Source organism: Vigna unguiculata, chromosome 7, assembly GCF_037176805.1.
Source record: "Vigna unguiculata cultivar grain cowpea cultivar isolate G323 ecotype 2 chromosome 7, ASM3717680v1, whole genome shotgun sequence".
Taxonomy (NCBI): Eukaryota; Viridiplantae; Streptophyta; class Magnoliopsida; order Fabales; family Fabaceae; genus Vigna; species Vigna unguiculata.
Genome location: NC_140798.1, coordinates 37497788 through 37513914, shown reverse-complemented (window position 1 = coordinate 37513914; position 16127 = coordinate 37497788). Strand labels below are relative to the sequence as shown.

General features: G+C 31.5%; 2 protein-coding genes across 4 annotated transcripts; one reads left to right on the top strand and one right to left on the bottom strand.

The window, feature by feature from the left end:
* The first annotated feature begins 734 nt into the window (after positions 1–734).
* Positions 735–4444, top strand: LOC114191568 (PWWP domain-containing protein 5-like). Of its 2 annotated transcripts, none has more exons than XM_028080811.2 (3): positions 735–891; positions 1093–3654; positions 3861–4444. In XM_028080811.2, exon 2 carries the CDS (start codon positions 1182–1184, stop codon positions 3645–3647), a length of 2466 nt encoding a protein of 821 aa, XP_027936612.2. In that variant the 5' UTR covers positions 735–891; positions 1093–1181; the 3' UTR covers positions 3648–3654; positions 3861–4444. The 2 variants fall into 2 exon arrangements, with proteins under 2 accessions (XP_027936612.2, XP_027936613.2); XM_028080812.2 differs by having other exon boundaries at positions 748–891; positions 1104–3654.
* Positions 4445–6659: 2215 nt separating this feature from the next.
* Positions 6660–14344, bottom strand: LOC114190502 (nuclear transcription factor Y subunit B-10-like). 2 transcript variants are annotated; one of them, XM_085675330.1, is made up of 5 exons: positions 14190–14344; positions 13781–14008; positions 12753–13560; positions 12592–12630; positions 6660–7164 (listed from the first exon to the last, which is right to left on the bottom strand). In XM_085675330.1, the coding sequence occupies exons 2-3, from the start codon at positions 13996–13998 to the stop codon at positions 13407–13409; spliced, it is 372 nt and encodes a 123-aa protein (XP_085531456.1). In that variant the 5' UTR covers positions 13999–14008; positions 14190–14344; the 3' UTR covers positions 6660–7164; positions 12592–12630; positions 12753–13406. The 2 variants fall into 2 exon arrangements, with proteins under 2 accessions (XP_085531456.1, XP_085531455.1); XM_085675329.1 differs by lacking the exon at positions 14190–14344 and adding an exon at positions 14082–14168.
* Between the last annotated feature and the right edge of the window lie 1783 nt (positions 14345–16127).

Below are 16127 nucleotides of genomic sequence, written 5' to 3'. Positions count from 1 at the left end.
ATGAATTGTTATAGACTTATTGCGACTTCCTATGATAAAATTGGACATCATACATACAAAAAAAGATAATAACAATGAATATGACAATGTTCAAACTGAAATTGGTATGATTTAAGTCAAATTAATAAAAATATAGAAGACAAACTACAATATCAACTTGTGGAGCTAACTTTCACAAATAAATATTTCCTTACCTTAGTATCTTATTATTCAAAATTAATTATCACTTTATTATTTTTTTCTTTAATTGTTAAACATTTTTCTTTATTTTTTTCAAGCTTATTGATTTTATTTCAGGAATTTCATTGAATAAAATAATGATTTCAAACTAAAATTAATATATTTATTTTTATGAAAAACATAAAAACGTCCTCGATTACACGATTAAAAAAACACTTTACATTAAAATCAAGTTCACATATGATTCTATAAAAAAATAGACAAAGAAGAAAAAAAAAAGTCATCCTAATAGATACAATAAAAAAGAAAATTAAACTCGTAATTCTATGTCCAACTTCCCTTAAAAAAATAGTAAAAAATATACTTGAAATCACTGACTTTTCTAAAAAAAAAAATGGTAAAAATATGTTTGAAAGCAAGACTTCATCGAAAAATTGATCTAAGACTACAAAGTTAAATTTAGAAGCATGATTTCTTGATTCAAAATTAATAAGAAACACTATACAAATTTTAAAATTTATCCATGTTATTAAATTCAATACAAAATTTCACCAATTTGGTAAATTAGGACATGCCCATGTCTTTCTAACAGCACTATTTAATATTTCTCCTAATTCCAAACGTGGCTACCAAATTAAACCCATAACCATAACCAACAAACCAAAACTCGAGCTAGCTTTCACTTCCCAAGGATCTAATCTGATAAACCTGGTATTCAGCTTTCCTGTTTTGTTTATTCTTCCTTTTGTTTGGACTTTTTGTTCATTTCATTGACGGGCATCTTAGTTTGAATCTGTATGTACTATGTGTGTGAGCATGGACTTTATCCCATATGGGTTTCTTGCTTGAAGCCATTTTTTTTTTTGTTCAGGAGAGTTTTTTTTTTTTTTTCATTACCTAACATGTTTTCAGTGTTTGTCAAGCTTTTCCATGGAAGAAACAACGTATGAAAGTTGTCTGCCTGGAGAATTCTAGATTCCTCGTTGACCTGTACTGTGAGCATGGCTGGTGAACTAGAAACCCTAGAAGAACTTGTAGTAAAGGAGGGATCTTTAGTTATGAATGGAAAGGATCTCAAAGTGGGTTCTGATTTATGCATAGAAGATGGTGTTTGCACTGGTGAGGGTGTTGTTGAGCTTGATGATGATGTGGGTTCTGATGGCTTAAATAAGGAGGGTAATGGTGTGAATCCTACCGCAGGAGAAGGTGTTGGGGTTCTTGGTGAGGGTTCTCAAGTTGTGGGGTCCTCAGAAGAAAAGAGTGAGAACGAAACTGCCGAATTAGGTGGAAATCATACCAACTTGAAAGTATTAGATGAGCAGAAGGACATTGATGACAGGGAGGTAAATGAATCAGTGGAGAAAGAAGCAATCAATGATGTTAAGGATGAGTCAGAAGACAGACAAAGCATTAAAGAGAATGCTGGCATTTCAGAGCAAGTTGATTCACATGAAGAGCAGGAAATTGAAGATGAAAACTTTGACGATGCTGAACGGCATAAAAGAACGGGTAGAAAAGTCAGAAAGGTATTTTCTGTGTCAAATAAGAAGAGCTCAGGAGTCATTTTTCAGGCAAGTTATCAGCTGCCAACTGAAAATGTAGGTGAGTTTTCTGTGTATGATTTGGTGTGGGGCAAGGTGAGAAGCCATCCATGGTGGCCGGGGCAGATATTTGATCCCTCCGATTCATCTGTGGAGGCTCTGAAGCATTTAAAAAAGGATCGCTATTTGGTTGCTTATTTTGGGGATAGAACATTTGCCTGGAATGATTCGTCTCAGCTTAAGCCCTTTAGGACTCATTTCTCTAATATGGTAAAGCAGTGCAGTTCAGATGCATTTCAGAATGCTGTAGATAGTGCTTTGGAAGAAGCCACAAGACGTGCAGAATATGGGTTAGCATGTTCCTGCATACCTGAAGATACTCTCGACAAGATTAAACTCCAGACTGTTGAAAACACTGGTATTCAACAAGAACTAAGTTTCATACGCAGAGTGGATGAATCTTTAAATGTTGACTCCTTTTCACCTCAGAACCTTTTGGAATACTTGAAAACTCTGTCGGAGTTTCCAACTGGTGGCTTTGATCGATTGGAGCTCTTAATTGCTAAGGCTCAGTTGCTTGCTTTCTACCGTTTAAAGGGTTACTCTTGCTTGCCTGAGTTACAATATTGTGGAGTTTTGGATAATGACACCAATGCATTAGTTAAGGATGCTGAAAAAAGTTTGAGTGAAATTAAAAAAGATGTTCACACTGGTGCTGGAAAAATGAAAACATCAAACATCTCCAGTCACAAACGCAAGCATAATTTGAAAGATAATACATATCAAGAAAAGAAGAAAAGAAGCTTGTCTGAATCAGCAGGTGGGACTTCAGATTCTACACACGGTGATTATCAGTCAGGTGATGCCACTGATAATCTGATTTATCCTGCCTCATCCAAGAAAAAGAAGACTATTGATCATTCGGGCGGTATTTCAGGGATGAAAGACCGGAGAAAAACAGTTTCCCTTGCCAAAGTTTCTAATTCCACAAAGCAATCATTTAAAATTGGTGAACGTATTCTAAGGGTTGCTAATCAACTTACTGGACCACCCTCTATGTTGAAATGTTCTCAAGACAGGTCTCAAAGGGAAGATGGTTGTACTGAAGGTTTTTCAAGAAATGGAACTGATATCTTCTCTAGTTCTGAGAAGACTCAGAAGTCAAGCTTGATTGTTCCAGTGGAATATTCATCTCTAGATGATTTGCTACATTTACTTCAGTGGGTGGCACATGAACCCCTGGGAGATTATAGTTCCTTGAATGTTATAGTGAGCTTCTTCACTGATTTCAGGAATTCAATAATTGTGGCCAATGATTCTGGAAAAGAAATTTCACCTGCAGATAAAGCTGGTAGTAAAAGGAAGAAACAACCTCTAGCAGAGAAATCTGAGACAGGCATCCAGATTCGTTCTGAAAAACAGCAGTCACAGAAAAGCAGCAGAAGAGACTACCAACATGCCCCCGCTGAGCCAGAAAAGCCTATTATAGTTTACACTCGTAGGTCCTATCCCAGGAAACAATTGTCTGAAAACAATCATCTTGAGGTTCCTGAAAAGCCTTCCGGTTGTGTAGATGAGAATGAGAATTCCGAAGCTGAACTTATTTTGAACTTTGCTGAGATGGATTCTGTTCCCTCAGAAATGAAACTGAATAAGATTTTTGGGCAATTTGGACCTCTAAATGAATCTGAGACAGAAGTTGACAGAGGGAATAGCCGGGCTAGAGTGGTTTTTAAGAAGTGTGCCGATGCAGAGAGTGCTTTCAGTAGTGCTGAAAATTTCAACATATTTGGATCAGTTCTCGTAAATTACAAGCTTAACTATACTCCAAGTACATTATTCAAACCTGCATCTTTTACCACAACGGTGGACCAGGACCAAGATATGCATATTGATCTCTCCAATTCTGAACATAATACAGTCTAATTATTTGGTAAGTAACTTTTTGCTATTACATATACGAGATTTGGTAATTGATAATTTTGATAGGTGCATTATGTCTTATGATGGAGACAACAGCTGCATTGCATCCTCATGGACCATGCAGTAGCAATATTAGAGCATAGCTTGAAGATAAAATTATCTTACTTATGTTCCTTTTGGTTTGAGTTGGGACTAATTGAATTATTGTCTTACCAGGTGATACATTTTTAGTACCACTAGAATGTTTTTAAGGAAGCATGTCAGCTGACAAACACTACAGAACAGGAAAGATAAAGAGGAGGATGTTATCAAACATTCTGTTTTCAATCAGGCGTTTCAAGCCTAAAGGAAAAGAATTTGCACTTTTGTAGCAACAATCTTGAGACTGCTGAAGAAAAAATAGAATTTGCACTTTTGTAGCAACAATCTTGAGACTGCTGAAGAAAAAATATTCAAGAAAACGAGGGTATTACTTGGGCATGTTTGATTAGTGATTCGTAGCTATTGTGATACCAATGCATCCTCTGTCAGCTCTATTTACTTAGACATATCTGTGTCACTACAAAATTAAAGTTTTAAGTCTGGGAGCAGAGTAGTGGCATAAAAAACGTTAGATAGATCCATTTTCACATTCAATTGTATATTGGTTTAACAATGTTGATAAGCAAACAGTCCTGTTTCTGCAGTTGAAACGGGAATCTGATTCATATCTTCCTTGGTTTAGCTAGTTTTGGGCCTCATAGTTTAAATCTCACTGTAGACCATAGGTTGAAAATACATATACTTCTGTTTTCTTAGGATTTTTACTGTGTTGTGTACTATGCATCTTGTTTCATTTGGCTCAATTTGGTCATTTACTTCAAATTTGATTGTTTTAAGCACCAACCATAGATTCTGACAAGAACAAAACATGCAATATGTTTGGCGAATTTTCCAGACTCTACTATGAAAGACACAATGAAATATGGTAAGTGAGATTCAAAATAATTATTTACATAATATTCTTTTTCCAATGAAATTATTCATTGAAGTAGTTAATTACTGTCACTAATCCTTGTTAAATAGATGAATAGGTAAGCACATGTTAATCCTTGTTAAATAATTATTTACATAATTACTGTCACTAATCCTTGTTAATCCTTCCTAAATAGATGAATAGCATATTCAAAAACAATAGGTAAAAGCACATCTCAGTACACTATTACTCTGCTAACTGAGTTGTCAAATTGATTTTGCAGGTTAGACCAGGAGATTTCTCCTCACCTCAAAGGAAAGCAAATATAGTAAGCATACCAAAAGTAATTTACAATTACAATTATAGGGAGTGCTGAAAACAATATAACAGCATATTATAACTGAATAAAACTGCTTAACCAGTTTATTGCTAAATGGTTGCCAAAGTACAGAAAATCTTTGGAGAACTTGGTGATGTTTCAATTAAATTTTGCAAGTACAAGTCTTGTTTTTACAAAACTGAGTTTCCTGTTAAAATTTTATTGTGGAGACATACTTATGAAGTAACCAAACATATCATAAAATTTAGCTTATTCTTCAAATTTGAAGCATCCCGAATTCAAACATAGTTTCGGTATATAACAAAGAGAAGTTATGGACAACTAATACAATGAGCAGAATTTAGAAACTAATATGATGACTGGTGTAACTTTGAAGGACTGAATTTAGGGTTTAGTCTTGTTGCATCTTAGTTTTTCATACTTTTAAATGTGTTGTGTTTCAAAGAATTTATGATTAAGAGTGTGTTTGGAAAATAAAGGTAATCCACATCTTTCCTGACATACATCAATATATTTTGCTTCTCAATTTTCAAATTGTGAACGTTCCTGGTGTCTTGCAAACGGAAAACTAAACATTCAGTGAAATGTTTAGAAATATACAGTAAGGTGTTTTGGATCTATTATTCTTATGCGACACCCTACTTCAGTGTGAGATGTACTGATAATGTATTGCACACAATTCCATTAACCAAGTGCAAGGGCTACCAGTGTCAATTAGATGGTTTGAGTGAATTAAGTTTGATTATAATGGGATAGGTAAAGAAAATAGTTTATTAATATACATTGTGATTTATTAAAAAATAATTCTTATGTTAATTAGTTTTATGAATTAATCCATTCAGGATTATCGTCAAATTTAAAAAAATATTTTCAATAATTGTAATTTTGTAGTCCATGAGCAAATGGTGGCAGAAACATCGTAAACAATAGACTTCCATAGGAACAAAGAGGATTTAATCCATTATCAATAATTTAATAACACGTTTTTGTTTTTGTTCTCAAATATTGTTATTAGTTTTGATTATTTTAATCTCTATTAATATATTTATTGTTTAACTTCTTTTTTATTATGTAAGGGACAACAAGGTTCTCATAATGTGTTTGGCAAGGTCACATCCAAAAAATTTAAGATAAATGTATTTTCTAAGGTATTGTTCATTAGAAATTACTAATAACTAAATGTACTTTTATTAAAAAAGTTTTAATAAGAAATACGTTTTAAATCGATTTTTATGAAAAGTATAAAAAAATTGTAATTTTGTTCTTATAGTAAGGATTGGAAGAATTTTGTATAGACCTATGACAACATTTAAAATTTTAAGCATGATTTAATTTTATAAAATTAATTTATAAGAAAAGATTTACGGATGTTTATATTATAAAATTAATTTGTAAGATAAAATTTATATTTTATTTTGTATTATAAAATTAATTTATAAGATCAAATTTATATTTTTTATATATTATAAAATTAATTTATAAGATAAAGTTTATATTTTTATATATTATAAAATTAATTTATAAGATAAAGTTTATATCTATTCATATATAATAATCTATTTTATTTTTTTAGTTGATATGAAATCTTTAACAAATTTTTAAATCAGTTGTAATTTAGTATATTTTTCTTCTTATGTTAAGTTTATCTTCTTCTTTTTTTATGTATTTTGCTCAAAGTTATAACTCAACATTGTGACTCTAAACAGTACAGAAAATTAGCTTTAAAATAAAAATATAATTTATATAGCATCACTTGAACAGCAGTGAAGCTGCGAACCCTTTGAATAACATTGGTATTTTAGCAAGTGAACATTTTCTTAAAATTGTAAAGGAAAAAAGACTCCAACTATTTACCTAAACTAAATAAAATAACAACTGGAGTGTCTGCAAACATTACATAATCTCAAGAAAACTCTTGAACAGATGCTTCTGACCATGACAAGTTACATGGTGAATCACATGCATAACCCCAACACACGTCTTTCTTTCCCTTCAATTGGTCATGCAGCTAAATATGACATGTGTTAATAAATATCTACTTTAGTGACGTAACAAAACTCTGACATTCAAACCTTCTACACAATAACCTACTTTTTAATCATTACATCATTGTTTCCACCCATGTCAAGCGTACAAGCATTCAAGTCAAATAAAAAAGATGTGCGGAAACATCTACACTATTCATGGCTTTGCATCGAAGGTATAACCAGATGTTGTGGTTGCACCTGAAAATCCCAACAGGTTTGAAAATTGTCAAACATTTTAATATAGAAGCAGGTAGAGCAGATGTCAACAACTGATAGCAAAGAAATCACACTTCGTACACTTGAACAAGTATTTGAATTCCTCTTAAACGTTAAAAACACCATGATCGACAAAACAAGTCACATTGGTATGGAAATCCAGGTTTATCTGTTTGTGGATGTATCTTTAGAGGAAGTACACGAGCATGCTAGAAGAGTCAGTTTCAGAATACTCTTTGGTTGAAATGTGATTCAACCTTGATCTATAAAGTTTTCTTTCATCAAAAGATTGTACCATGATTTATTAGAGATCGTCGGAAGAAATGCAAAGTTTTATAGAGATATGGATTTTAAGATATCACATATAATTTACTACGAGAAGGCAATCATTGTGTAAAAAAAAAAAAAATTGTACCGATAAATTGACAAGTTTAAACCTGTCCTCTAGATAAGTATTTAAATGGTATATGGTTATGCCAACTTCTATGGTTATGCCAACCTGTCCTGTTTTTTGTTTGTGGGTTTCCCCATTAGTTTTTTTGTATCTTTCATTTTATTTTTAATGAAATTTTTATGTGATGGTAAATGATAAATGTGTTTGGAGTGTCAATCAAACTGAGATATCTAGAATCATAGTAATGTCTAATAGTGATGTCTAATATGAACCTTTTATTAAAAAACAAGTCACTTTTGATCTCCAAAGAAAGACGACTCTAGGGATTAAGCATGCAAATAGAAAAATACAAAATACTGAGCTATCTATTCTTGCCGTTATAAATTATATTTTGGCGTGTGTAGATAACTATAGACTGTAGCTAAAGACAATATTAAGACAAGGATTCAGGTAGTTCCCAAGTTATTTCCAATTTAGCGATCGAAATACCAATGCCTAGTATTTAGTGGTGAAAGGCTAACTATGTCTTGGCACTATGTTTGAACGTGAGACAACTTTAAAAAAGGAATTTCTTCATGGAACCTATATTTTCTTCCTGCATCTCATACTTTCTAAAGTTCCAACTGTACTTGCCGAAACTAATGAAAAAGGATAGTGCATGATTTTTTTCATCTTTTAATTATAGTTTTGGATTAGAAATTCCAAATGCACTTGCTGAAACTAATGAAAAAGGACAGTGCATGATTCTTTTTCATCTTTTAATTATAGGTTTGGATTGTACAATTCTAATGCAAATTTATATTTAAAATTGTACAATCCATAATACAAATTTGGAAGACAATTCAAAATACAAATTATATCCTGTACAATCCATAATGCAAATATATTTCGAACTGTATGATTCGTAATGCAAATCTAGATTTTGAATTCTACAATCTGTAATGCAAATCTAGATTCTGAATTATACAATCTGTCATGCAAATTTGAAAAATAATCAAAATGCAAAATATATTCCAGATTATATATTCCATAATATAAATTTTCACTCCGAATTGTAAAATCCATAATGCAAATTTACATTCCGAATTATCCAATCCATAATACAAATTAGGAAAACAATATTGAGTACAAAAAAAATTTAGTAGAGGATAACTAAGTCATTCAACTCAAACTATGGGGGATATAGAAAAAAATCCCCCTTTAGAAAAGTACCATCTTATCATAACCTTCTTTTGTACAATTCATAATGTAAATTTGGAAGATAATTCAGAATACAAATTACATTTCGAATTGTACAATCCATAATGCATATATATTATGAATTGTACAATCCGTATGACAAATTTGAAAAGCAATCAAAATGCAAAATATATTCCAGATTATATATTCCATAATATAAATTTCTATTCCAGATTGTAAAATCCGTAATGTAAATTTATATTCCAAATTATCCAATCCATAATACAAATTAGGAAAACAACATTGGGTACAAATTTCTTTTAACAAAGGATAACTAAGTCATTTCACTCAAACTATGGAGGATATAGAAAAAAATCCCCCTTAGAAAAGTACCATCTTATCATAACCTTATTTTGTACTATCCATAATGCAAATTTGAAAGACAATTCAGAATACAAATTATATTTCGAACTTTACAACCCGTAATGCAAATCTAGATTCTGAATTGTACGATCTGTAATGCAAATGTGAAAAACAGTAAAAATGCAAAATATATTCCAATTATATTCCATAATATAAATTTCCGTTCCAGATTGTAAACCTCGTAATGCAAATTTACATTCCAAATTATCTAATCCATAATACAAATTAGAAAAGTAACATTGGATACAAAAAAATTTTAACAGAGGATAACAAAATCATTTCACTCAAACTATTGGGGATATAGAAAAAAATCCCCCTTTAGAAAAGTACCATAACAAAATCATTTCACTCAAACTATTGGGATATAGAAAAAAATCCCCCTTTAGAAAAGTACCATCTTATTTTGTCAGAGACCCCAATATGAGCCCATCCCATATTTTATTTACATAATGGTCTAAAGAATTATATTTTTCTACATCTTACACAGTACCTGCCAGCTTAGGACAGTCATCATTCAACCCGGTAACTAACTTGTAGTGAACAGATCTAGGGATTTTTGCTGAGGATGGAGGGAGTAATCATGTGCCTAGAACTTCACTATCATGTACGATGAGGAGAAACAATGACTAATAGAGAGGGGAGAAGATTGGAAAAGATACAGAACGAGGAAATTAAAAGAGAGGGAGAATAAAAGAGCTCAATGACAATCAATTCTAAATCATAAGTTTTTAAATCAAAGCACATAGTAACAGCTAAGAAATCCACTTGCTAAATAGAAAGCTATAATTAAATGGAGCTCTCAAATCCCTAAAACAACTCAGTTAACTGCACATTTTTTCTGTGTGTGAATCAAGAGTATTCCACAGCGGACCAATTCCTTTCTAGACAAAAAGAAAAATCACTAAGTGGATAAAATTTCTCAACAAATATTTTTTTTTTCTCATGCACAACCAACAATAACATATTAAGGACCCACCTCCCTACCCACTGTGCTGGGAATTATTAGTACCAAAATAACCAAGCTTATAATCCTAATGTTCCTTTAGCATACACCATTTGTCCTACTTCATCTTGTTACCTTGAAAAGGCTTAATATAATTTCAAGCAAATTGCCTAGAGAGAAATCAGTCATTCTAGGTAACAGACTCTGCAAACCTAGGATTTAAATTTTAATTCACCGAAAAAATAAATTGCAATATCATCACTAACATTAGTCTGAAATAAGATTTGCTAGTTTCAACAAAATGCCGAAAATGTTTTTACTCAACAATGTTATTAGAGTCAGGTTAAAGCCTATCTTAGCAAGATTTTTTGGACATTCTGTTCTACTCACTATTTCGAGCCATTATCGAACCACCCATTAATTTCTAGTCCCACGCACAAGATGTATATACCTCGACTTGAGAGGATTTGTTGAAAGTCCCACATCCACTAGAGATAAGGTAATTTCATAATATATAAGTGGGGTGCAAACCTCACCTTACAAGCCAATTTTGTGGGGTTGAATTAGGTTTAAAGTCCAATTCCAACAACAATTACTAAAATGCAGTATGGTGACAAATATGGTAAACATTTGCCAGAAGAATGTATATTAAAGGTTCTTGAAAATGAATTTAATTAAACGTCACAATTGAAACGAAACTTTCATCATAACACCATTTTAGAGGACTAAAAGCAAGCAACAACAGTGTAGTATCCCAAAGTAGTTGAAGTCTTGAAGGCTAAGGAAATTATCATTGTACAATCTTGCACATTTTTTTCTTCTCTGGGCTAGAAGTTTTCATACAAGAGAAGAGGGGTTACACAACTAGAGAATGGATAAGGTGTTGTCTTGAACGAAAAAATATGTTTCCACGAACCTAAAGTTGCCTCAATATAGAAGAAATGGAATCACTTTGAGACAAAAATGGAAAATAAAAAATGTAACTCCTTTTAAAAGAACAAGAGCAGAACACATAAGAATTCTTCATAGCTTTTTGCACCTTTCCAAGTTTAAGGGCGAAGGCACACACTCAAAAACATTGTATTCCTAATATACTGACATTAGTAATTGAAAAGGTTAATAATTTTGATGAAATGAAATTTGAGTATAGTCTTTATCCAGTTTAAGAAGACTTTATAAGGAAACAGGTACAAGAATGGATGAAACAAACGCCAGAGACAAAAAAATTATCCACCAAGAGACAGATTGAGACACTTTTGTTTTATGAACTATTCAAAGAAGTTTTTTTATTCACGGGGGTTGTCAACTGGTGGGAAAAGGGATCCAAAACTAAACAAACCAATGAACACAAACCTGTTGGAATGAACCTCTCAATGGCTAGACAGCTTAATTAGAGTACCAATTTCAAAATCAATAAAATGTTCTGAGATGTGAAACCTCTCTCCATTAATCTTCAAATTGTGTGTGCTTTTCCAAAGCAACAAGTTTCCAACAAAATTCTAACTCAATTTAGACGTGTTAAAAGCTCCCTCTAAATTATATGTTTCGAAAGGACAACCTAATCTTTATGCTTGAGACACCAAGTATTCATGGAATAAAACTAAAAATTTCAAATATATTGACCAGATATAAATGCAAAGCTCACAAGCTTAACATAAAAAATAAGTTAATGAAAATTATCATCTCAAAGCTAAGAACAGCTATTGCACAAGCAACAAAGGGAAAATATCAAATTTACTGACACTGAACTTTGCTTGTAAATATCAGTCCTCCCTCCACTTACAAGAAATTGGAATCAATACAACAAACAAGGGTAGAGGTTATGATACACTAACACTTCAATTTGTTTCACATATCCATATTTGATACCGATATTTTCAGATACTTCACCAATATGTATTGATAAAGTGTACAAACTTTTAAAGTGTCTCGTTAAAAACCAATACAACTGCATCTAACACATAGGCATAAGCATGTATGATATATAGAAACAAACAAAAAATTGTCCTGATGAATAAAAGGTGGAAATCGTTCTCTATATGAATGATTTCAAAGAAGAGATGAGATGGATATATTGTTCCTATATGTAAATAATTGAAAGTAAATTATAATGACAATAAGATACAATTTTGTTGCTTTTAGTAAAGTCTAAGAAGTATGTTTTTAATTTGAATATGTAGAATAACAATTATATATTTATTATTTTATGAATTTTTATATATTTCTAAACGTGTATCTCATGCATATAATATCCTATATATTTTTAAAATAATTGTATTGCCGTACTGTATATCTGCATCATAGGGTGGAGGGTATTCAGAACATAAAAAGCCTACTACAATATTCAAGTTTGCTCTTCTTCTAATAAGAACGTGCCTATTTTTCTATCTCCATAATTGGGCATGCAAGTGCTTGCTAAATAAATGAGCATTCATGCATTCAAGAGAGAAGGAGAAAGAAAGAATATTACCTGCAAACTAATATAGTTCAGTGAACCCTGATGAACAAGCTGCCATATACATTTAACCAAAAACACGCAATGAACCAAATCATTTTTCCTTAGAGAAAATATCACAAGACTAATAATTGTTAAACTAAAAACAAAATTCCAAAACGGTTATGCAACCACACCTGAGAATTTTGACCTGCAAGGCCAACTTGATCTGGTCTACCAGATCCATCACCACCTCTAGCAGATCCTTTGGTGTCACCCTATAAGAATTTGTGTCCCCAAACATTAACATTTCCATTGGCAAAAATAGTCCAAGATAAATTACAAATAACACAATTAAACCAAGAGGAGGGCTGACTAACTAACCTCCGCCTGTGATATTGCGCACATTCCAAAGTCACCACCAAATAAAAAGGAAAAGGAAAAAGTCAGTTAATTACAGTGTCATAAGCAACATTATCAAAGCATCATCATTTAAATGAAGGGGATGGAAGAGAACTTTATGAATTTTTTCCTTGAAAAGTTTCCCCATGCACCTGGCTCATTCAACCATCCACAGTTCAAGATGGAAAGGGAAATGAAAACTGGGATGAATAATTCATATTCTACACTTGCATTAGACAACAATTTAATAAACGAGTCCAATTGTCTCCTGAAGTTTTAATACTATGCGTGTGTGTATATATCCCAGTGTCCTATTTGTATATCAACTCAGAATAAAAAACAAAAAAGACAGAATTTTTATATATATGAACAAAGAATTTATTAAGATAGAAAGAGCAGACACTGCAAACCGATAAGTAAAGAACCCTCAAACACTATACCAAGAAAGACTAAAAAAGAAAAAGAAAAAATACCTCTCTGTACCTTGCCAGGTACACCTTAAGCGGTTCTATGTAGTCTTCAAAACCCAAAGTGGCCATTGCCCATAACAAATCGTCTCCATTGATAGTCTTTCTCTTCTCTTTCTGACATTTGTCACTCGCCCTGCACGTAATTCAGTAACCAAAAATCCTCAGAAACCCCCAAATGCCAAAAAAGACAAAAAAAAAAAAAAAACTGAAAACAAATCATTCTGAGCTACAAATGTTTGATATATAATGTTTAACCAAACATTCTCAGAAACCCCAGTTACCAAACCAAAATAAAAAATAAATAAATAAAAACCGTGAACTCAAACTTTTGTTATATATAGTTGCGAACTAACTCGCTGGTAATGAAGCTGATGAACTCAGAAACACATTCTTGCATGGTATCTTTGGCGTCTTTAGCAATCTTGCCGTTGGGAGGAAGACCCTTCTTCATGATGCGGCTGATATTGGCAATAGGAAGAAAGCGGTCTTGTTCCCTCGCACCAGACGAAGAACCGCGCGGGCTCTGCTCGCCCCCACTCTCGTGACTCGGGCTGGCTGGCGCATCCGACATCTCACAAACCCTACAAAACGCAACGACTCAACAGCGAAACAATGAGAAAGGAAGAAGAAAAAATTCAGAGTCTGTTTATAGACATGGATGAATGTGCGTGTGGGAAAGGAGAGGGAATGGATTGATTGGTGATGAGATCCAAGATGTGACATGGGTGGACGATGTTTAACAGAGCGAAGTTAAATTATTACCGGTGTGGGAGTGAGAGAGGAAGGAGGAGAATGGAAAATGGTGGTGGTTTTTGTATTTGGCGCGAGAAGGAGAGCGATGATTGGTGGAATCGGGTTACAAAAACAAATTTATGCAGACAATAAGACACAGAACAAAGACGATACTCAATTTCGCTATTTTTACCTAACTTCAATATACACCCTTCATTTTCTTTAAAGATTGTTCCGTCAGTAAATTATATGCACTATAATTCACTACTTGAGCTTTTATAATATAATTATAATATGCCACTGAATTAAAACCATGTATATACGAATTAATTTTACATTAGTGTCTATTTATATATAATCTAATTTAGAGTAATGTATAAAAAGCTTTTTGTAATTATTTTTTGTATATACTGTATTTTTATTATTGGATTAATTATGTATATGTATTTGGTTTATGAACTTTTACATGAAATTGAAATTTATAAAATTTTTATATATTTTATCTTCAAATTTGAAAAAGAAAATGAATATAATATTTTTATTTTAATTAAGTTAAAATTTGTCAAACAATATAAATAATTTAAATACTAACATAAAAAATATATTTGACATAAAATCAATTAAATTTAATAAAATTAAGTTAAAATTATTATATTTATTAATTTTTTAAATTTAATAATTAAAATATATAATTTAAAATAAAAATAAATTTCAATTTCAATTAAAATTTAAAAATTAAAAACATACTTAATATTTTACAATTTTATTGTATAATATAAATTTACTTTAAGTTTTATTAAGCATCTTGTAAATTTTGATATTTTTAATTAAGTTTATATTACATTTTTGTTCACAAATTTTTGATACTTTGAAATTAGTTTTCACCGGTCAATATCTTGCCCCTAAGTGTTAAGAGTTGTGATATTTTCTTGTTAATGAAAAACATTGTTGTAATTAAAGTAAGATGACAAATGATTTTATTTAATTAAAAATAAGTTGGATTGTCATATTTTTCTCATGACTTTTGTGTCATTATTTATAACCACGAAGAGACTTTTGTCATCATGAACTTTGAGGTAGACGACCAAGATGTTTCTTTATTATATTATTCATTTCTAATAAAAATTAAATTCCTACTTTTAGTATTAATTACAAAATTTTACATTTATATAAAATTAAATAAATAAACGATGAAATAAAATAGCAATTACATCTAGAACTGTCAAAATGGGTTGGAACCCGTGAGCCAATATGGCTCATCACAGGTTTTGGTCGAGTTAGGTTCAAATTTTTTTACAAATTTGAATACGGGTTGATTTTTGACCCGACTCATCTAGAACCTAGCTCACTCGGGTTGAACCCATGGTGAGCCGGGTTGACTCACCAACCCGCAAATATAGGGGTCACACAAGTGTTTTTTATTTTTTTTATTGAGTTGGGCTTTATATTTGGATTATGTTAGGTTGTTTTTTCTATCCAATACATAAATAATTTGTAATTTTTTTTATTTTGGTTTATATTTGGATTGTCTTAAACTTTATTTATATTTTAATTAGAATTACAATTTAGTTTTGATTGAAAAAAAATAAAAAAAAAATTATTTTTTTTAATTAAGTAAACCCGTGAGCCAACTCGTTTAACCCGCCAACCCGTGGTGGGCCGAGCCGGGTTCAAATTTTTTTGACTTGTTAAGAAGTAAGCCGGATTGAATTGACTCACTAAATCATCAACCCGTGATGGGTCAAAACAGGTCGGACCAAATTTCGTGTTTTGAGAACTCTAGACATCACCAAATTAAATGTTATAAAGTCAATTAAATAATATTATATATATATATATATATATATATATATATATATATATATATATATATAATGTTAAGATTCTCAAAGAGACACAGGAGTTGTAACTCCAAATAATATAAGTTAGGTTCGTAAAAATTCTCTTTTAACTTATTTTACAATTGTG